Here is a 21,885-nt window from a genome sequence, read left to right on the forward strand (position 1 = left end):
CTGGAGTGCTGCCTTTTTTTCCTGATTGGAAGGAGAATACATTGCTTCATGGATTGTGCCATTTGGCGCGTGGGGAGCACTCAAGGTTGTTCCAAACAAGGGGTCATGTCAGTGCGCCTCTTTCTATACCTATCTTTTATATAGTGTCAGAAAAACAGGGGGTGTGGGAGATGGACCTGGTGACAATGACACACCTGTCAATCAACTTCTCACCTACCTGTCATCCCTGTTTGGGGGGTATAATAGAGCAGGGGTGCGCAAACTTCCTGGGTTGCGCCTCCCCGTGGCGGCAAATGATGCTTCGGGGTCCCACCGCGTCATTTGATGCCGCATCTCCATGGCAACGGGTGCCAAATGATGCTGCGTTGTCATGGAGATGAGTGGACCACGGAAGCCAGGTAAGTTTGCCGTGCGGCCTGCCCCTCCTCCCCCCCCCCCAAAAAAAAGTGTCATGCTCCCCAGTTTGCGCACCGCTGTAAATAGAGCATGGGTGCTTAACTCCAGTCTTCAAGCACCCTCAACATGTCAGGTTTGCAGGATATCCCAGTTTCAGCCTCTGATTGAGCCACCTGTGCTGAAGCAGGGACAGCTACCTGTGCTGAAAACCTGACCTGTTTGGAAGGGAGGTTTGAGGACTGGAGTTGAGTACGATCTGAAGGGAAATGGATCATGATCACACTGCTGACCTGTACCTAGCTGTACATTTCCTAGGTGACTGCGGTTTCATGAACCTTTCCCCAGCATGTCCTGGGAGTAGCAACATGGCGGCCGTGCGGTTTCACCGGCTGCAGCAGGGTGTACAATGATGGCCGATCCCTTGTGATCTGTTTCCCAATCATGTCAGCTCTCGCGGCAGCTCCCACTTGCCTCCCTCCCCCCCCGCAGCGGCGTGACGCTATCACCCAGCCGCCCTCCCTCAGCATGACACACTATATAACGCGCCGGAAGTTGACGCTTGTTTGAGCGGCCCGGGTTATTCTTGGTTGTGTTTCCTGAGTACGGAACCGTGAAGTCGCAGGATGGGCGTCCCCAAGTTTTACCGATGGATTTCGGAGCGGTACCCATGCCTCAGCGAGGTGGTGAAGGAGCATCAGGTACCCGCCGGCTCTGACCGTACGCTGCCGCCCCCCCGGTGACATACTCTCTCCTCCCCACTAGTGACATGCTCCCACCCATCCCCATGGTGACATATCCCCCCCCCTTCCGTCTGGTGACAAGCTACCCCCACCCCCACTAGTGACATGCTCCCTTACCCCCCCCCCACTAGTGACATGCTCCCTTACCCCCCCCCCCCCCACTAGTGACATGCTCCCTTACCCCCCCCCCCCACTAGTGACATGCTCCCTTACCCCCCCCCCCCACTAGTGACATGCTCCCTTACCCCCCCCCCCCCACTAGTGACATGCTCCCTTACCCCCCCCCCCCACTAGTGACATGCTCCCTTACCCCCCCCCCCCCCACTAGTGACATGCTCCCTTACCCCCCCCCCCACTAGTGACACACTCCCACCCATCCCCATGGTGACATACTCGCACACTCCTCCCCCCTTCTTGTGACATACTCTTCTCTCCCCACCCACCCCCTCTGTGACATGTAAATGTGCCGACAAGTGATAAGTTTACTTGCTATAGTAGTCTGGGAATTGACAGATCATTGTAGATGTCAAGGTTTTCTTTTATACACCATTCCTCTCAAATAAAAACATTTTGCGCACCTTTGCTTTTGTATGTACATTGAGTTGCCTTCTGTACACTACGTAAAGTTGCAAAAAAGTATGCTTTTTTTTCTTGTCGTGAGTGACATCAAAGACACGTGCCACACACAGTCAGGGGAGCTCAATTCTACATCCAATTGACAAAACATATATGGTAATAAATATAAAGGCACATTTCCAGCTACCTGGACCCGGCAACTGAGAAGTGGGCTAGGTGTCGGGTAATGTCAGGGCAGCAGGAAATAATCTTATTACTTACCTTTCCGAAGACATCTAGGACCAGCAGCAGCAGTCCTGTGGCGGTGGCAGCATCGGAGGTGTCTTCAGCCGGGGGGGGGGGGGGGGGGGGGAGCTGCAGGAATCACCGGAGCAGGAGATGGAGCGTTCCTATAGGACAGCCGTTTGTCCAATAGAAAGGCTCCGTCTCCTGCTCTAGTGCTGTGGAAGTGATTCCTGCAGCTCCCCCCCGGCTGAAGACACCTCTGATCCTGCCACAGGGCTGCTGCTGCTGGTCCTAGATGTTGCCGCCACCCTGCAGGTAAGTGCCAAACCGGGTACCCGACCAGGTAGAACCTTTAATTTTGGCCGGGTACTCGTTACATGTTTTTTTTTTTTTTTTTTTTTTTTTAATATAAATGAGGACCCGGTCCAACACTACTGTGAACCTTTCCTTTTACCTCTGTATGAGGGGAAACAACCTCAGTGGGTCTTGTCCATTCAGCAAAATGAGAGAACTTCCCAAGTTACCATACCATATGTTTTGTCAATTGGATGTAGCTACAGTAAGGAAACATAAATATCGTTGCAGTACCCTCTGACAGAAAAAATATTGAGCCCCTTTGATGCTGGATGGGAGACCAATCCATTGCAAATGAATACCTTGCAGGCTCACAATGGTTAACAGAAAAACACAACCCTCCCCAACACTTTCTAAACATAAGCAAAAAATATGTTTAACATTCTGTTTCAATAATAAAACCTTAATAGTTCCACTGAAGAGCTACGCTAATGGGTTAATATGGAAACATGTGTAGCCCTCTTTCCTCCACCCTAAGTGAGATTGAGGTGGGTAGGTGTATCTGACTACTTATCAGTGTGGTGCTGTACCTGTTTGGCAACCAGGAGGGCTGAGCTTCCGCCACGGGGAACCTGGGGTATATACACTTACACTCAGTGCAGCGTCTCCACTGATGAGGGATCCCAACGTGGTGGGAGTGCGCCCTCACCAGAACAACCATACAGTAAATACACACAATGTGAATAAACAGTATTTACTGAGCATGAACGATAACTTAAATGAAACTTACTTTGCATAACATCAATACATCATTACATGAATAACATTGCATCACCCTGAATGCATACCATCCCCTCAGCCCACATGTCCATCATCACATCACCCTCAGTCCCTTTGATAATGATGTGAGTGTCAACAACCATAAAGAGTGTGACTGTGAGGGATAGCGCTTCCCTGTGTTGGGGCCTGGTGGTGCACTTATTCTACTACCTCCCTGATCACTGCTCCTGATCAGGATAATCCTTGGACTCAGCAACACCGCACAGTGATCCCACGCCGCACTGCGCTGCTCTCTGCAGGAATGGATACTCTTTCTGCACTCAGGCTGCACGGGCATTCAGGCACTGTCCTGCAGCATGTCTCTTCCTCTGAGTATGGTGAAGGAGTCCCTGTCTTAAGGCAGTCCCTATCACATACAGTATTCCTCTAGTGTCTCAGGGGACTAACTGGGCCCTGGGGATATACCTCTACCCTAGCCCTTGCATGCAGATTTCTTACTGTAGATTCTGTCTGATCCCAGACTGGCAGTTCACCACATGCAACTGGCACTGGTGATATTACACACACTGTATAACTTAGAAAGCAGCCCCCCCTTCTTCCTATGAGGGGCCTTTCCCTGACACAGCCAAAGCAACTCCTCTAGCTTCACTGCACACAACACTGTCTGTTCTTGTCAGAGCACACAGCACTGCAGCTGTGTCACTACTAGACTTACACTCACCTAAGGTCAGGGTCCCTACCTAAGGGGCCTTCCCTATGAACTTACCCACTAACCTAGTGGGGAGTGGGGCCTACCTGGGGGTAACCTGGCCTAGTGTAAGAAGCCACTTGCTCCTTACACACTTCCTCCCCCTTCCTTCTTCCAGCTCCAACTGACTAGCGTGGTCTCTGCAACATTGTATCCTTCTCCAACAGGAGAAGCTGCAAACTCTATTTGCTGGCTGGCTGCACGTGATGTGGGTGAAAGGGCAGTCCCCAGAGGCTGCTGGGAATTGTAGTCCACTCAGGACCTCTTTAGCATTGGGACCGCGTGCGCTATCTTTACTGCGTCTGTGCGAAGCTGTAATGGCCGCCGCTATGCTTGCCTGCGCGACCTCTAGAGGGCCTTCCTGCCTCTGCCTTTTCAATGGTGAACCGGGGAGCCAAAGGGGACCTGGCTACACATGTTTCTGTAATGTATTCTTATCACCTAGTCAGGGTTGCCTAGTGTTAATCTTAATCATGAAGATGGCGGCCACATAGTCAAGGAAGGTCGAACACCAGCCTGGGGAAGTTGATACAGATGCAGCAGCCATTATTTTAAGAAATCACAGCGCCGTTTTCGTGTGCGCTGCGGTATGAACGCGGCCAATTGCCCCAGGCACACCTGTTTATCGTGGTTGCTTTGTTTGAATTTCATGGATTGTGTGCAATTATATGCAATTAAATGAATGAATTGTATTGTGTACAGTACTGTGCTGCTGTGTTAATTTCAGGTGTTTAAAAGCCAGAACACTAAAATGCCATTTTATGCACTCGCCTGCACTCTCGTCTTAAGGCGGGTACGGTTAGAAGCAATCCCGCGCCATGACATGGGTGTTCCGAGGTATACACCGCGTGATTTGTTGAAATCATGGCCGCTGCATCTGTATATGGCTTTGTATTTTTTGATGGTAGCCCAGTATCCTGGGTACACTTCTCCCAACTAGGTGAGCCTGGTTATGGGTTGATTCTTCTATTGACTTGGAATGCAGCTTTTTGATTCCAGATGGCTAAACATACTGTACACAATATGCAGCCTCTCATAAACCATGGCTCCACACCATGCATAACACACAGAGGGAGCCATGCACACCAAAAAATGGCAAAGATGGAATTAATGCGAAAAGGTCAATTAATAACTATACATGTCAAAGTAACACCATGCTTACCTCTCCATGTGTTGATTGGGCTTGGCATTTGGAAGCCCTTACAAGGAAACTGATCCTGGTTCGGTCTGATAATGCATAGATGTCACCTTTTTTATATTCCGGAAGCGCCCATCTGGCCCTGTGACTGTGGCATCACTGATGACGGTTTGGAAGAGGAGGAATCCCTCCCCTCTTTAGCCGGACAGATCACGTTCAGCTCTCCGCAGAGCGCAGAATCGATCTCTTCTAAAAAGCAAGCAGCAATTACTACGCCATGCAGTGCTGGGCCCCATGATGTGGTAACTAGGTCCCAGGCACCCAAAGGGTTAAAGGCGCAGCCCTTCTTACCCCCTTCACTATCAGAGTTGCTGCCAACACTTTGTATCAACTCATGTTGGAGGCAAATGTCACAATGATGTCTTGGATTATGGGAAAGTAAAGGCAGTTTTTTTTTTTTAATTATTATTATAAATATTGATGTTTGCGGTATGACTACTGTAAAAAGGAGGGGGTTACTAAGAGGGAAAAAAAGGAATCTGGGGAAGTCCAGTGGGCCAGTACATCTGTCAATTTTATACCACGGAAATCAAAAGGTTAAAATCAAAGAAAAACACGTTCTTAGATGCCAAGGTGGTATGAGGGAGGAAAAAAATTCCTGCGATAAGAGGGACATAGTTTACAAAATAATAGAAACTGTGAGGCCAGGAATCCTGGTGTCTAACCACGGACGCCATGTTTTTTGTTTTGTTTTTAAACAACCTCGTGTGGTGCTCAGCAATATACTTGGTTTAAGTGGGTAGCGTTTTAATGTTGTCAAAATCTTGTAAATGGCAAATACCTTTCATAATTTGCTACTATGTTCAATGTATCATCCATCATCAGCCTTGCTGAATAGCCTTCAAAGCAGGTGCAACAGGGGGTTGAATGCACGGTATTGGCATTGTGTTTATTTTTGAAACCGCGTGCACGTCACGGGCTTAGCACATTTCTATGCTTGTCCTGTCTTTGCTTACATGCATTTACTTGGCAGTTGAAATCCTTTTATTCTTGCTCACTAAATGTCACAGGGTTGGGTTGAGGATGACTGTTTTTAAGTTTGTAAACAAAACACCCATAAAGCAGCAATTGCCCAGAAGCCAGTACGAGTTTCACATTTAATATTGGTATTTTCCACCTTGGGAGGATTTCATTTAAATGGCCATAATATGTCACATGCTTATTCTAAATGGAGCATCATATTTGTAAAAGTAAAAATAGCTGGGGAAAAAATAAAAATAGATCTCTTAAAGTGTATGTGTGGGGGGGGGAGAGGGCTGTTCGCGGCAAAGTAGAGAAATGGTACCGAGTACGACTGCAGCTTTCATAGGCAAAACAAAGACCTATTCTTGTGGGCTTAGCAAAAAAATGTCAACTGTTGCATTTACATGCTACTACTTTTTGATTTTAATGGCATTAGCTTGCCCAGTTCAAGCTGTGGTGAAAATCATTCAGAATCTGGAAATGCAGATAAACCAGTGACACTATTTCACATTTAGCAGTATTCCCAGATTTCTATTAGGTTTTTCATTCACTGTTCCCATAAGGATAATTCAGAGATTGATCATGGTTCTATTTAATGCTGTTTACCTGTACAGTAAATAAGGTAATATTGTATTGCTGTTGAGGAAAATACATGTTGGTACACAGACGTACGTCAAAGTTTATCTCCACATTTGTCCTGATTTTATATTCATTATCTGCCTCATTTTCTGGAGGTATTTATTACCACTGAACGAGTTGAAAACCCGCGTCTTTGTTACGTATGCCACCGTTTTCCATGTCTCCGAAATGCTTTTCTACGCCATCGTAAACATAAATGCAACTGGCATTCTGGTCTTGCTGTCCAATATTTATTTTGTCTTAAGACCCAAGAATACTGCGCAGAAGTCCGATATAACATGGCCACATAACTGCATTTTTATTTTTAGATCCCAGAGTTCGACAATTTGTACCTGGACATGAATGGCATTATCCACCAATGCTCCCACCCAAACGATGAAGATGTGCACTTCAGGATAACGGAAGACAAGATCGTTGCCGATATATTCCATTATTTGGAGGTTCTGTTTCGCATAATCAAGCCGAGGAAGGTCTTCTTCATGGCAGTAGATGGCGTGGCTCCCAGGGCAAAAATGAACCAGCAGCGGGGGAGGCGTTTTAGGTGAGACGTTAATCTTCCTCTAAGAGCAAAGCGAAACGCAGTGGTACACAAACATATGCCAGCATGTTTTTCTGGTTTCCTCGGACCTGACTGAGACCACAGTTGAGCTCTGCTGGTTCCCCTCCTGCCCCAGGTCTAGTAAAAATAAATTTTAATCACTTTGGGGTAGGTGGATCGCATGTTTAATAGACCATCCACTGCATTAATAGAATAAGTAAACTTGTATATTATGGAGACATTCAAAATGGTTTCTGATGGACGACCTTGGAAGTATGTAGTGTTGCAATGCATGGAAACAGTTCTCGGGTAATTGTCATGCAGCCTTTATACTATAAGCACATGTATGATCATGTCACATTTGCTGTAAAAGCTGTATTCATTTCCATAAGTCAATATATAGAGCTTTGCCCCATGAGTCCTGTTGAGGAAATCTGATAATGGACAGCTGCTTCTCAACACAGCTCTTTAACCTTGACTTCTAGCATGGCTGTTTTCGCACTGAAGACTTCCCGAGAGACCAAATGAAAAGCTGATGTATCTCTCTAATCCAGAGGTGGCCAACTCCAGTCCTCAATGGCCACCAACAGGTTAGGTTTTGAGGATATCCCTGCTTCAGCACTGGTGGCTCGATCAGTGGCTGTCATTGACTGAGCCACCTGTGCTGAAGTAGGGATATCCTCAAAACCTGACGTGTTGGTGGCCCTTGAGAACTGGAGTTGGCCTGCCTTGCCATTGTTAATGTGCTTGTGGTGTCTTTTTATTTTTTTATTTATTTTTTTTTGTTTGCCCCAATCCCTTCTCGATTGCATCTTTTTGTGGAAGCAAGTTGTGTTATAAGACATTTCAGAATGGAGATGTTTGTATAAACACTAGTATTTTTAATTTTTTTTAATGTTTGGAACCCTGAAATGACTGTATTGTGAGGTTTGTTTTGTTTTTTTGAGGCGGTCATAAAGCCAAATGTTGGGCTACTTGAGTCTCTGCAAAACCCCATCAATTAAGAAATAGTTTGTCAAATTATTATTTAGTGGATTAAAAGTATCTAGTAAAATAGAAACATATGACTTGATATCAGCAACTTTGACAACAGTAATAATGCCATCAAATCACTTCCTTTGCCTCACAATTTTTCCTTTATAATGCTAAGGCCTCGGCCAGGGTGGCGCTGGGCGGGCGCGCTCACGATGGCCGCGATGAAACAGATTGCGGAAATGTGTGTGGCCAGCGTGAGCGAGCGCCTGAGCATACTTGGCACTTGCCTGGTTGCCAAGCAAGCAAATTTGAATCTGCTACTCGCTCGCGTGTCACGAGAGCGGTTCGCCCAATGACGGCAAACCAGCTATGTGACGTCTTGGCCGGGCGCCCCCCGTGAGTGCACCTAGCCGGCCACGAATTGCCCGAACAGCGCACCAGCGCTCCCGCTCCCTGCCTGGCTGCGGCCTAAGGGAACTTTAATTTTCTTTTTTTTATTACACTGAATCGCAGACCGCATTATGCTGCATTCATTCATTTAACCCTTTAGGCACTTTAACATATTCCACAGTTTAATCCACAAGACGGTAAGAAATGTTCTGCATTAAGTGTAGGGAGCTGCTAAACTGGAGTTTACCTTGTCGGGGTCAGAAGGCTTAAATACTTTTTTTTTTTGATCAAAAGATGCAACTAAATGATTCCTTCTGTTATTAGACTTGGGGTCAAACGGTAGACTCTGACTCCTTGCATGCGAATATGGGAGGAGCGCAGGGTTTGTATTTGTTTTCCATAAATATAAGACCAGGTCTGTTCCTAGCTGCGTACTCGGAGGTATAGAATTAGTGTTACTGATACGTTCCATTATAGGTGTAGTGCTGAGGTCACCTGGTTGTTTTACTTTCCCTGAACAAATGACTGCTATATACTATTCTCATTGTAAGGTTGCTAAGACTTTAGAATAATAGAACAATAATATTCAAGATCTCGTCTCTCGTACGCTTTCCTATATCAGAGCACGAGATCTGTGTGGCTTATTTAGCAGCAGCTTTTTTGCCTCTTGAACATAAAAAGAGGTTTATGCTTCGTCTCCTCTTATGTTGGTGTGAATACAAATCGTTTCAATAATGCACAGTAATCTTCAGCAGCTGATCACTAGTGATTTTGGGACATCTTTTGTGCTATCCAGGTAAATTCATTGAGGTTCCAGCCCAGTGCTTTCTGCTGTTCACAACACCTGAATACTTTCTGCTCTTTATATGTTAAAATAAAGTACACAAGATGTCATGTTTGTGCAGCTGGTTAAATTTGTTTTGACTTGTAATAGTCTGAAATTCCAGTCCGACTCCCCGGCCTGAAACTTATGCTACAAACATGCCATGGAGAAATGCAGTGTAGGGTGTTGAACAAGAGACGCCATCTTTACAATGACGCTCTACTTCATTGTGTACTTTTTCAGCACATATAAACCTACATGGGATTTTAGTAGTTTAGGTTGTAAAACTATGTCCAAGTTCAACCCTTACATTAAGGCAGCATATCCTCTTGCCAGTCTTTTTGTGTTCTTGTAATAAATGCAGCGGTACCTAGCCTTAACGGCAATGCACTTATCTAAGCTGCTGATCGATCCATTCTCCCCATGATCAATCAGTGCAATTCCTTCTTCCCAGGCACGCAATAGGGCTGCCTATTGCGGAAGTGGTGTAGCTTCCTAAGTGGTTGCTATAGGAACCTTAATACATAAAGAGCCAATACAAATGACATAAACAATAAAAACATTTTCTGTATCTTTTATATAGTGCCATCTATGTACATGGCGCTTTACAGCAGGAATATACATGACATACCGGTAATAAGAATAAGCGCTTCAAAATTTAAAGTAGACGGGGAAATAGTCATGTAGGAATTTGAATGATATGCTTTACGTGCTGTTCCATAGGCCAACAATTGTTTTTTCCTTAACCGTTTTGCTGCCAGAGGTCTGGCGGGAGCAGTGCACCACCTGACTGTGGGCATTTTGTGGTCATGTGATTGTGCCACCAGCGATCACATGACCACCCCTGAGAGATATACTCTGAAGGGGGTATCACTTCTGTTTTGATTGGGCCGATCGCTCCATTGGAGCATGCCGGACCCCTCAGTCTCTGGTTCCCGGGATAATTACCGGTGAAGATGCTCTCCATGGAGAGAACCTCGACTAGTGGAAAGCTACAACCGATGACACTGGTTTATAGGCTTGCATGCGCCGCAAGGTGTGTGTGTGTGTACATACACTGGGGGTGATGAATAATGAGGTTTATCACCTGAGGACGCCGTTCATGAGTCCCGTCGGATAGCTCTCTGGACCTATTCTCTGCCTGTGCACCTGTAACTTGGGTTGCCTCATGCTGGTAGGTTTGCTCCTATGCACTCGTAAAATATGTAAAACCAGGATTGGATAGGCCTCATGCATTTGTGCTCCAGGAAGGTAATAGACACTGAATTTGTGGAAGCAAGGTACGGTATTAAGGTGTTCTGTCTCATTTAGATCCGCAAAAGAGGCAGAAGACAAAATAAAGAAGGCTATAGAAAAAGGAGAAGTCTTGCCAACAGAGGCCAGATTTGATTCCAATTGTATTACTCCTGGTAAGCTATTTCTTTAAACTGCTCAAAGTGATGCTATTGTTTGCAAATATATTGCCCATTACATTGTTTTAGCACAGTTCTGCTCTCACATTATGTATCCTTTTTCCCACCTTGAGTAGACTACGATTCATCTTGTGATTCTTTATTTTTTCACCCTAGGAACGGAGTTTATGGCTCGTTTGAATGAGCATCTGAAATATTTTGTAAATATGAAGATTTCCACAGACAAGTCTTGGCAGGGAGTATCCGTCTACTTGTCTGGTCACGAGGTCAGTTTGTACTCTGCCTTTCCCCCCCTCTGTGATATAGTTAATTAACACCTTTTGTTGCTGAAGGGACACGCAACACATTGCATCTCTGCATTCAAACGGAGCTCCTGTAAAGTTCTTCTTTGCGTTCGCAGACTCCAGGGGAAGGAGAACATAAGATAATGGAGTTTATACGGTCGGAGAAAACAAAGGCGGATCATGATCCCAACACAAGGCACTGTCTTTATGGATTAGATGCTGATTTGGTAGGTGCCCTGAATGCATCAAATGGCCACCAGTCTTGCATATACTAGCTGTTTGTGTAATGTGCAGTGAAATACCAAATGTTTAATCGTCCGTTTTCTGATTTATTTTAAACCACCAAATCTCCCCCCCTTATTTGCCTCTTTTTTTTTTTTTCTTCAGATAGTTTTTTTTTTTTTTTTTCAGTTTTCAACATGGTACAAGTAATAGACATTAGTATATCCAACAATATGACCATATAAACATTATCCTCTACCGAATAGTAGTGTTAAGTAGAAATTAAAAACGGTCTTCATAAAGCACGACCACTCCGGTTATACTCAAGTTGCAGATAATTTAGACCTTAGATCCGACTAATTTGCTTTTTTTTTAACCAGCGCGCCCCCCCCTTTTTATTTTTTACCTTGGGTGAATATTGAGGGATCTCTGGAGCTGATTCACGCTATGTTTATCACTGGGGACCCCTCAGTTTCTAGTAAAAGTAGTGTTCCCCCGCCAGCAGAAACAAAATGGCGGTTTGAATCTCACGTAATGCGGGCCAATAGGAATCAGCGAGATTGGTTGCAGTTTAATATTGGGATGCGGTGGGATTTAATTATAAGAAAGTACCGGTGCTACTTTTTACCGGTACGTATCTTGGGAAGGGGTTCTCCGCAGCGGTTTAGCTCTGGACCCCCTGCTTCTTATACTAGCACAAAAACTAACGGTGGAGACTTTTGATTTTAAGAATGTACTTAATCACTTCAGTAACAGACTAATTTAAAACCGTCCCCAAACCTGCACCTTGTACTTAAGTGTACCTATAAAGACATATATATTTGTGGCAGCCCTAAAATAACCTCTATTCATATTATACAGCTGCAAGAGCCTTTGTTCAAATATAAGCATATACTGTATTGAAGTAAATGTTTGAAGAGAAGCAGCAGAAATGATCTAAATGTAACCGTAATCATTTGTCTTGTAGCTGGCAGGAAATCTCGGACTCTCCTTCAATGTCAGCATTGTCCTCATGCAGTACGACATGAAGCTGCTCCCTTGTGCTGGGGGTAGATGTTGGTCAACTTGAATGGAGCTGAACTCTCCTCTGGCACTGGGAAGTAGCTTCTCAGCATATTGAATACATGTCATAGTGGCCAAATAAATGGTGGGCATATGCAGGTTGCCGTTTAGGGTGAGACATGCAGAGTAACCTCGCACTGAATGGTATACTTTCATCTGGTGTACCGGTCGCTGGCTTGTTGATCACACACCCTTGGTAGTGTATCTGAGGAGCCGTGAGCCATTAGTTGATGGAGATTCCTGTAAGGGATCTTTGTGTATAGTTCAGGATACTAGAATAAAACCAGTCCCATGAACTTTGCAGTTGAACTAAAAGCGAAGTTGGTAGCGTTGCCTGGACACAAATGTACAATCGTGCAACAGCAGCAATTTATCTTGAACCTTTTGTGTATTACAATTGAAGTATTATTCTCTCTCCAGATTATGCTTGGTTTAACAAGCCATGAAGCACACTTCTCTCTTCTAAGGGAAGAGGTTCGCTTTGGTGGAAAGAAAAATCAAAAAAGGTAAAACGCTGGCCTAGCGGGATATGTCTGCACTTATGCAAAGCCTTAGTTAAATGCCCTTTGTCCCAATTGCTGCTAGTGGAGCCTGTTAATGTTACATTGCCAGGAACCGGTTTAATACTCTCCTCTGGAACGGCTCAGTATCCTTCACTATATTAGCCATCCTCTTAATTGTGATTGTGGTTAAGAAATCTTGTGCAAATCTTGTACCACCGCAATGTAAATGTTAACGACTCAATTATGACTCCTAAAGAGCTTTGGTTGGCTGGATGTTGAAATATTTCTCCGTATGTATGCTTAAAATATGTCAGTGACATTTTCAGAACTATTGCAGTTTGTACCTTTTCTGCAGTATTCTTCGCCTCTTCCTAGAACCCACCCCCCAAATTCCTTACAATACAGTGAAAAGTCAACAAAATTTACAAGTGAAGCCACGTTTTAGGCCTGTTTTTAATATGCTACAAAGAAGTTTTCATTGTTACAAAAGCGTTCACCTCCATTCACATGAATAGGGCTAAAATATTCTCTTGCATGGTGGATGTGGCATCCCGGATTATTGAATAAGCACCTTAGATGGAAGGTGTTAACTTATATTCACTAACCTGAGAGAGTGTGACTGGCAACTACAATGTACAAATATATAAATGCCTGTGTTTTGAGCATGTGGTCAGTGCTTGATCTAGAACCCAGTTGAGGTCCTTTAATTCCTCTCAAAACTCCATTTCCCAAGTGTATTATGGTTCTGTTTTAATATTGGCACGGAACAATTTGTCATCCTAGTGAAATGAGGAAAGCGAGAACCACTGTGACATGTTTAAATCATAATGTCTAGGAAAGGGAAGATCTAAAAAAAAATTTAAAAAATGCATGTAGCAGAAAGCCTTACTGGGGTTAGGTTATAACCATGTGCCTACCTTCTGTAAATGAAGTGGAAAATCCTTCCACTTACCTTTTATAGACCCATAGCGTTATAGCTGGGATGGCTCTCGTATATAACTGAAATGTCAAGTAATTGATGAGCGATAATCATTTCTGCCTTTTAAAAAAAAAAAAAATTTAAACCAGACTTCTTACACGGCCATAAGACTTTCCTGACACCTCACATGCGTCAGATCCCCTCCGTTTATAATGGGTATCTATGAATTCATGTGACTATTTTTTTTTTTTTTTTCTAAACGGTTACAGAATTTCTGCGCCAGAAGAAACTACGTTTCACCTTCTTCACTTGTCTTTAATGAGAGAATATATTGGCTATGAATTCTCATCATTAAAAGTAAGTTGTGTCCAATAATGTGATTTATCAATGTTTGGCTAGGAGTATTTTGTGCAAATCCTATACTATTTATTTTGTTGTTGTTGTGCCTTGTTGCAGGAGAAGATCGTATTTGAATACGACATTGAAAGAATCATTGATGATTGGATTTTAATGGGATTTCTTGTAGGCAATGATTTTATTCCTCATCTACCTCATTTGCATATTAACCATGATGCACTGCCTCTGTTGTACAGAACATATATAAGTGTCTTACCGTCACTCGGAGGTACGTAATCCAAGAAAACAGCATCTTTTTACACAATCCGTCTCTTTGGGAGTTATTCTGTAAAGTGCGATACTGCCGTTCAGGGCACTAATGCACGAAAACTCCAATGAATTGCAGTGAGGGTTTCCCTGCGATACTGCATGGATCATCAAAGTGCCTATATTTTTTGGGACACTTCTGGGTTTTTTTTAACTGCACCCCCCCCCCCACTCTGAATATAGTGCTGCAAATTTTGAACCTGTTGGGTACCGCATACATGTCGCGTATCCCATGCTATAATCCATATTGTTTTGTTTCCTCGTTTCTCTATGCAGTGGAGGAAATACAAAGGTAGTGTAGGAACCTGCTGAAAGGGACTACCTCGCTGTGGTTGCATGCTTAAGGCTGCGGCCACGCTGCAGCGACGCACGCTCATGCTTGAGAGCCGTGACGTCACCAACTCTGAGCATGAGCGCAAGCCTGTCCTGCAGCAATTTGTGAGTGCAAGCGGGGGGCGTGTCAATGCCTGGATCGGGGCGTGTCAGTGCCGGCGCCGGGAGAGGTCTATTTATAATAGTAGCAATCACTCTGTTCCCATAAATGTTTTTTTTCCGCCTTGTATATCTCACATGACAGGGTGCATGTGTGTGCGCTGTCGTGAACCTTCAGCGCGCTTACAAATCAATTTTCCCTGTCTCCCCAAGCGCAGAGCTTTGGAAAGTGCATACGCGGTGTGGAAATGAGCACCGATTTAACATCTCTTTGATCGTGCCAAGCGCGCGTGGCCACAGCCTAACATGTATAGGACAAAACCTTCAACTAAATGATGTTTGTCATATTGGATGTGCATGGGGGGGGGGCTTTGTGTACCATTGCATACTGTAGTTATGTCTTGTACTGAAATGCTTGTCCTTGTGTCCGTGGAGATTGCCATCCGTGCCTTTTATATGGTCATAGATCACTAGTAGCCAATTCGCAAAGCGCATCACTTGCACATTGATTGGCCCAATGCTTTGTAGGTCTGGGACCATATTGGTTCTTGAGATAGTGCTTGATTTGTGGGATCTGGGACCAGGATATTGGACCAAATTTTTTTTATTTATTTTTTTAAGCAATACGAATATATAACTCATGTTGGTCTCGTGAGATACTGTATTTTGCTCTGGCGCTGCATTTTGCATATAGCCTTTTTATTCTACAGTTTTTTGGTCACCTTTTAATCCTAGAACATCCTTCAATACAAAAGCAGTAACTATTTGTATATCTTTATTTTTATATAGCGCCATCCAGGTACATGGCGCTTTACAATAAACGTGACATATTATAACACAATGGAAATACATGCTTCAAACATAAAACAATAGGAAAAGGAGTCCCTGCCCTGAAGAGCTTACAATCTATTTCTTTCATATATCACAATAGTGTTGTATGTGCTGCAGAATTTCACAGAACAGCAAAAAAACACATTTAGAAAAATTGCTTCCCGTTATATATTGGAAATCATGACCCATGCTGTTTTTTGTTTTTCAGGTTACATAAATGAAAGTGGGTATTTGAACCTAGCTCACTTCGAGAAATATCTTGCAAAACTTTCAGCTGTGAGTATATAGTTTTTGCTTTATTGTAACTACAGTGTTAAGTTTTTGGTAGCGAGTTTCCTGTAGGTGTCTGAAATTGGCGGTCAAAGGCAAGCTGTATCCCGGTAATGCCTGTATCTGGTCCTACAGATGGCAGCTAGTAACTGTGAATCCTTCTCTCGCAGTTTGATCGGGAGCATTTCAGCGAAATCTTTGTCGACCTAAAATGGTTTGAAAGCAAAGTGGGCAATAAATACCTCAATGAGGCTGCAGGCCAAGCTGCCGAAGAAGCCAGAAAATGCAAGGTGAAGAAATGCAAGGCGAAGAAAAGCAAGGTCAGTGTGTCCTGTTATCTGGGTTGAGTTTGTTCTTGAACAAGTAGATGTTAAAATAACTCCTCTTCTGCTGGAGCCACTGCTGTGCAAATCTGTATAGATCAGTTAAAGAGCTGTGTTGGGTAACAGCTGTCCATCATCAGATTCTCTCAACAGGACTTGTGGGGTAAAGCTCTATATATAGACTTGGTCTTTGACTGACCTGCTGATGCAGGGATATCCTTGAAACCTGTTGGTGGCTCTTAAAGGACTGGAGTTGCCCACCCCTGGACTGTAAATAAAGCCTGTTAATGAGGCCACATCATTATTAATGAATTTTTAATTAATTTTTTATTTGCTTAAGTAGAAAATTAGTTCCTACTTATTTGGCTTCTGTAACATTTCTAAGGTTTTAGGAATTAGAATGACAACAGTTTATGGTCTGTAAGGTGTGTTATGGAATGACCTTGCTTGGTAAACATGGTCCGATTTTATCTTTTGGGCAGTGTAAGGCTGAGCCCCCTGTGCCACTGACCACGCAGTGCTTGGTGAGGTTGCTTCTGGCTATTTCAATTTTTATGTCCCCGCTCACTGGGAGTGCACGAAAACTCACCCACGCTTGGCGCTTGCGTAAACAAAAAAATCTGACTTTGAACCGCGCTCGGCTTGCCTGCAACGCCCCCCCGTGCGCGCTTGCGAAATAGCGCGGACACCCATCGCTCATGCTTGGAGAGTTGGTGACGTCACCGCTCTCCAAGCATGAGCGCGCCCATCGGCACAGGGGACTCAGCCTATCTGAAACATTACAGTATCAAAGTTGCATGCAGCAACGTCAATCTGTCTTCACATCATTGTCCTTTTACACTGCTTTCATATTTTAATTAGGAGCCGGTTGAAACATCTTTTTACACGAATAGACATTTTTTTTCATGCATGTGAATTTGTCTCGGTACAGGTGAATGAAGACTCTCTGTGTTTAGTGGCATTAGGTAAAAATGAAGCTGGAGACGAAAATTCCAAATGTAAGCTCATTTTGTGTTAATGAATTAGAAGGGGTAATATCAAAGTTCTGATTTATAGTTTATGTAGACATTCTTGCATTTCAGTAATTGCTGGTCTATCTATTTTTGTTTTATTACGGCTGTAGGGATGAATAGTTTTTGCTTTATATTTCTATGTATTTAAATGTACTTGATCTCCTTTTATGTGGCATGGGGGTTTTCGTAGCTGAACCCCATTAATTTCAGCTCCTGGACACCCTGCTTTCAGAGATGCTTACCGCTCGGCTACCAGGGATCATGTAACGGCTGCTATTCAAAGCTCCCGCAGGCCAGTAGGAAGTCGTGACATCAGGTGCGGTTTCCTATTGACCTGCGTGACACGGGAGCTTTAAACTTTAAAGCCCAGCTAACTCAGCCGTAGCAGCTACTGCGGAGGTAAGTACACCTGGAAGCAGGGTATCTCCGGAGCTGAAATGAATGGGGTTCAGCTTCAAAAATCCCCTGCTGTGTGTTTTTTTTTTTTTTTTTGTGTAACTTTGTTTTATTGAGTTTTCACACATTAAACATGACATTAAATCGGATTTTTCAGAAATCAACAAATATTGTCACATAATCACAACAAATCAAAATCTCGGGGGGGGGGGGGGGGGGCTAGAGGTGTCCTTCTCTTTGGTCTAGGTCATCCATCCTTTGTCATCTCCTTGTGTCCATCCAGTGCTTTATCCTCTCCTGTGCTGCCTTAATCTCCTATTTCCATCACTGGGGTCAAGTTTTACTCTCCTTATCTTAAATGTATTTTTAAACTGTGATTGCCTTGGTCAAAGGATTGCTCCTTTTTTAAGGCGATTACCTTGTAATTTAAAAATGAAATGATGCAGCGGAGCATTCACCGGTCTCTTCATTTGATTTTCCTAGGTTTAGATGAGGATCCAGAAGAAGACGATCTCTTTGAGACCGAATTTAGGCAGTATAAGAGAACATACTACATGTCGAAAATGGGAGTTGAAGTAGTTTCAGAGTGAGTATCTTGGACAGACTGGTCTGCTTTAGATTAGTGAGGAAAGCCAACCTCCGTGTGGAATGGGCCTTGATTGTTGAAGAACCTTATACCTTGACATTGTGACTTTGCGAAATGATGCTCTTGAAAGGGGCAGTCTAACCTCGGATGAAAGTCAACGGAGGGTAGTGGCAAGTTAAATGTAGCTTATTATCAACTTAAATAGAAATCTTGCTCTCTGTTCCCAGCAGCACACACCTATGAGATTTCTGCCCCTCTGTCTAGGTAGATATAGAAGAGGTGCAGCGCACAGCAAAAACTAAGGGAGTAGGGTCCAAATAATGCAAAAAATTTTAATGGCAAGACATATGGACAGAGGTAAACCTCCTACGGGGTTCGTACAAGGTACTTTTACCACCTCCTATATCTACCTCTGTCTAGGTAGGACATATGGTTTGGAGGTTGAGCTGTAAAGGATCATTCTACAGCCTCTCGGTCATTGTTTCTTTGTTTTCTCTAAGTTTGACAGGGAAGCACTCTATTTTGTTTCTACCCAGTTTCCTAACACCACACAGTGGTGGTGATGAGCTGGCACCATAATCTTGTGTTTTTGGTAGTGCTCCCCAGGCACGCTTAGTGGTAGCTGTTACCCACTGTGACTTGAATAGAAGTGCTATTCAAGGTCCCTCCTACCCTTCCCCATGGATCTTTTGTATGGCGGTTTCTACGGAGAGTTCCGGCAGCATCTACTGTAGAGCCAGCCGTGTGTTTGGAGCGGCGCGGTGTTCTTCCTCGTGTTCCATGTAGTGAGAGAAATTAATCTCGTAATGGGGTGCTCCAAAAATCTAAGTATTGACAGAAGCAGGAGAGGGACAACATAACTTATTGAAAAAGTTGGACTGATCCGACTGAGTACAATTTTATGCCGCTGCGAGCCTGAACCAGATACTGCGAATGCAGGGAAAAGACCAGTTACGGAAGCCCCGCAATAAAGCAGCGCGACGGGTAAGGTCAAGTCCAAGCAACAGCCCTGGGTTCTGGCACTGAAACAACGTAAATAATGTCCATCACGACCTTCATAGGTAACTTGTTGTAACCGGCAACGAATAGAGAGAGGCAAGTACTCACGGGACCCATGATGCTAAGGGTAACAAGTCCGATCGTCCTGGCGTGCATCCCACTGGGAAATATAGGTAGAAGCGAACAGAAATCGAGGAGCACAGCAAAAAAGATGAAAACCGGAGGCAGGATCAAAAAGTACAAATCTCCTTTATTGCAGCATTAAGCCAACAGAAGGGGAAACTGACGCGTTTCCCGCCGTAGCTGGCGCTTTATCATAGTGATTCCTTCATGTTAAAAACAACCTTAATATAGGGGCACCTCCGGCGGAAGAGCCGCAATCTGCGTCCTACCAGGTAAACTGACCGTCGATAAGAAACAATATATCAAGGACGGGACCGCAATAAAGATGGCCGCTCTTAAGTCAGAAGATCCCACATAAGGTGCATATTCAGTTATAAATCAACTTTAAACAACAAAATATACATAGATAAAAGATTAACCCAAATACTTATAAAAATGGACAATTCTAGTAATCAATGAATACACATGAAGGCTTTTTGCCCTAATATCAGTAACAATTCATGTATTAATACTTTTGAGAAACTAGTAGAAAAATATCTTGGGCTACCTAAGCTAAAGGGGTTAGGCTAAGGCCCCGCTGCCTCAGACCACGCGCCCGCACTGCAGACAAGCAGCGCGTGGAGAGGCACTTGGGGCTTTTTCCGGTCCAAAGAGACCATTTTTGCGGGGGGATAGGGGGCGCGGCCATGACGTGAGGGGGCGGACCGCCTGTCAGCCGTTCAGCTCCTCAACTTTTCAGCCCCTCAACTGCTGTCGCTGAGACCCTCAACTCCTCACACACAGACACGCGCACACACACAGACTACCATTCACGCACTCACAAATACACGTGGGTGGGGGGTGAATCGGAGCCCAGGGGGATCGGAGCAGGGGGGGGAATCTGAAGGGGGACCCCCCCCCCAAGAGGAGAGAGTCTGTGGGAGGGAGCAGAGGGGACTTCCTTGGTGCTGCAGTTTATTTAAAATCGCTGCTTTCCCCCCACACTCTCCTCCCTGCTCCCCGAAGCCTCCCCTCATTGGCTCACAGCCACACCACGTGACGCGTTGCCGCTTGGGATTACAATTCTCTTGAATCCCCTAGCGGCTGACTCGTCACAGCGTGTAGTGAGCTGTGCAGCCAGGGGGGACTTGGACCGGCTCGGGAGGATTCCCCTTCTGGTGGGGAACGCTCGTGCGGCCGCTCGCACCGCCGGACGCAGTGGGTCCCAGCCCTAACATTCTCACAACCACCTTTTAAAAATCTAACTGATAATTAATCTGCAGAGATTGTGGCTCTCAAAGTCATTTCATTGGTCATTAACAACGTGGGTAAAGGTGGTGCTATTGTAGATCCATAAGTCACTTACCTGTCCTCCCCAGGTCGTTCTATAGTGGCTATTATTGGATTGTTGGGAGATGGTCTCTCGCGTTACATTGATGTTTTTTACAACCTTTGGTGAGGTCTTTACCTTTCTTTATCAGAGAGAGTACTGATTTGTTAGTTGCTATACAACAAATCAAATGGGAAAAAAAATTACAGATGGGTAACGGTGGATGTTACATTTTAATATACTATTATCTTCCTCGTGTTCCGTGCTGAAACGCAAAGGTGTAAAAGGTGACACGGTAATTACGTTACAAGGTCACCTGGATGCCAATTTCTCGGGCCAATTTTTCTGTGAGCCTAGTTAAGTTTTCTGTTTTAGGCTTCGCCTGTTAATGTGTGTTAGGTTATATAACTATTTATTTTTTAGATCTTCGAATTAAGTTCCTCTTCTGAAAAGCAAACAAGATGGGAATAATTCAGATGGATTGTCTGACACAACCCAGGAAAGCTTTGCTTGTGTAATTTTACTCCCTAATAAATATAAGAAGTTGTCGGGATTGTCTTAAGGATGTGGCATCCAAGGAATATTTTCTTGAGGCTCAATATGTTCATGGTTCAAATTAGCACTGCAAGCAATGCTTGATGCATCAGTTGCCTGTGGTGGCAACGGATCCATCTACTTCCATGGCACCGCCTTGAACTCTGGCTTGTTCCTTTGCCGAGTCTGATTTGGGATGAAGACGACAATCAAACTTTTTTCTTCCTCAGGCTGAGGGGGGTGGGAAAAAGTATGAGCATATTTTTCCCATTGAGAAGTTAATCTAGTTTATACAGACGATTCTGGACATAGAAGATACAAAGGGTGCCTCTGAAGAAACAGGACATTTTGTAGGCGCTAGAAAGAACAAGGCTTTCCAATTCATGCATTTCTTTTAGAGAGCTGATTTGTAAAGAATGGGACAAACCAAACAAGAAGCAGACTCCCTTAAGACGGTTCAAGCAAAGTACCATCATTTCAGGATTGAGACCATCAAGTAGGTCCTAAACGGTTTAGTCAAATGATTTTATGGAATTGTTGGACCTGAAAGATGCCTATCCTATGTCCAGATTCCCCACTCCAGTCCCCACCAGAGGTTTCGGACGTTTCCATTTAAAGACTCAAAGGAAACCTCAGACACTTCCTGTTTTCGGCTTTCCCCTTTGGCCTATCTTCAGCACCAAAAGTATACCCAATGTTTTGGTGAGGGTGGCAGCAGC

General features: G+C 44.3%; 1 protein-coding gene across 4 annotated transcripts in view; it reads left to right on the top strand.

Annotated features, from left to right (window-relative positions):
• The first annotated feature begins 923 nt into the window (after positions 1 to 923).
• The window catches only part of XRN1 (5'-3' exoribonuclease 1), a 53,566-nt gene continuing 32,604 nt past the window's right edge, over positions 924 to 21,885 (top strand). For all 4 annotated transcript variants that reach the window (XM_075570108.1, XM_075570109.1, XM_075570110.1 and 1 more), the window contains exons 1-12: positions 924 to 1,094; positions 6,868 to 7,100; positions 10,597 to 10,694; positions 10,854 to 10,963; positions 11,098 to 11,208; positions 12,686 to 12,771; positions 13,957 to 14,044; positions 14,144 to 14,312; positions 15,822 to 15,889; positions 16,054 to 16,203; positions 17,138 to 17,204; positions 18,099 to 18,201. In XM_075570108.1, the coding sequence (XP_075426223.1) occupies positions 1,020 to 1,094; positions 6,868 to 7,100; positions 10,597 to 10,694; positions 10,854 to 10,963; positions 11,098 to 11,208; positions 12,686 to 12,771; positions 13,957 to 14,044; positions 14,144 to 14,312; positions 15,822 to 15,889; positions 16,054 to 16,203; positions 17,138 to 17,204; positions 18,099 to 18,201 (1,358 nt within the window). In that variant the 5' untranslated portion in view covers positions 924 to 1,019. The remainder of the gene's footprint in view (positions 1,095 to 6,867; positions 7,101 to 10,596; positions 10,695 to 10,853; positions 10,964 to 11,097; positions 11,209 to 12,685; positions 12,772 to 13,956; positions 14,045 to 14,143; positions 14,313 to 15,821; positions 15,890 to 16,053; positions 16,204 to 17,137; positions 17,205 to 18,098; positions 18,202 to 21,885) is intronic.

Source organism: Ascaphus truei, chromosome 14 (assembly GCF_040206685.1).
Source record: "Ascaphus truei isolate aAscTru1 chromosome 14, aAscTru1.hap1, whole genome shotgun sequence".
Classification (NCBI taxonomy): Eukaryota; Metazoa; Chordata; class Amphibia; order Anura; family Ascaphidae; genus Ascaphus; species Ascaphus truei.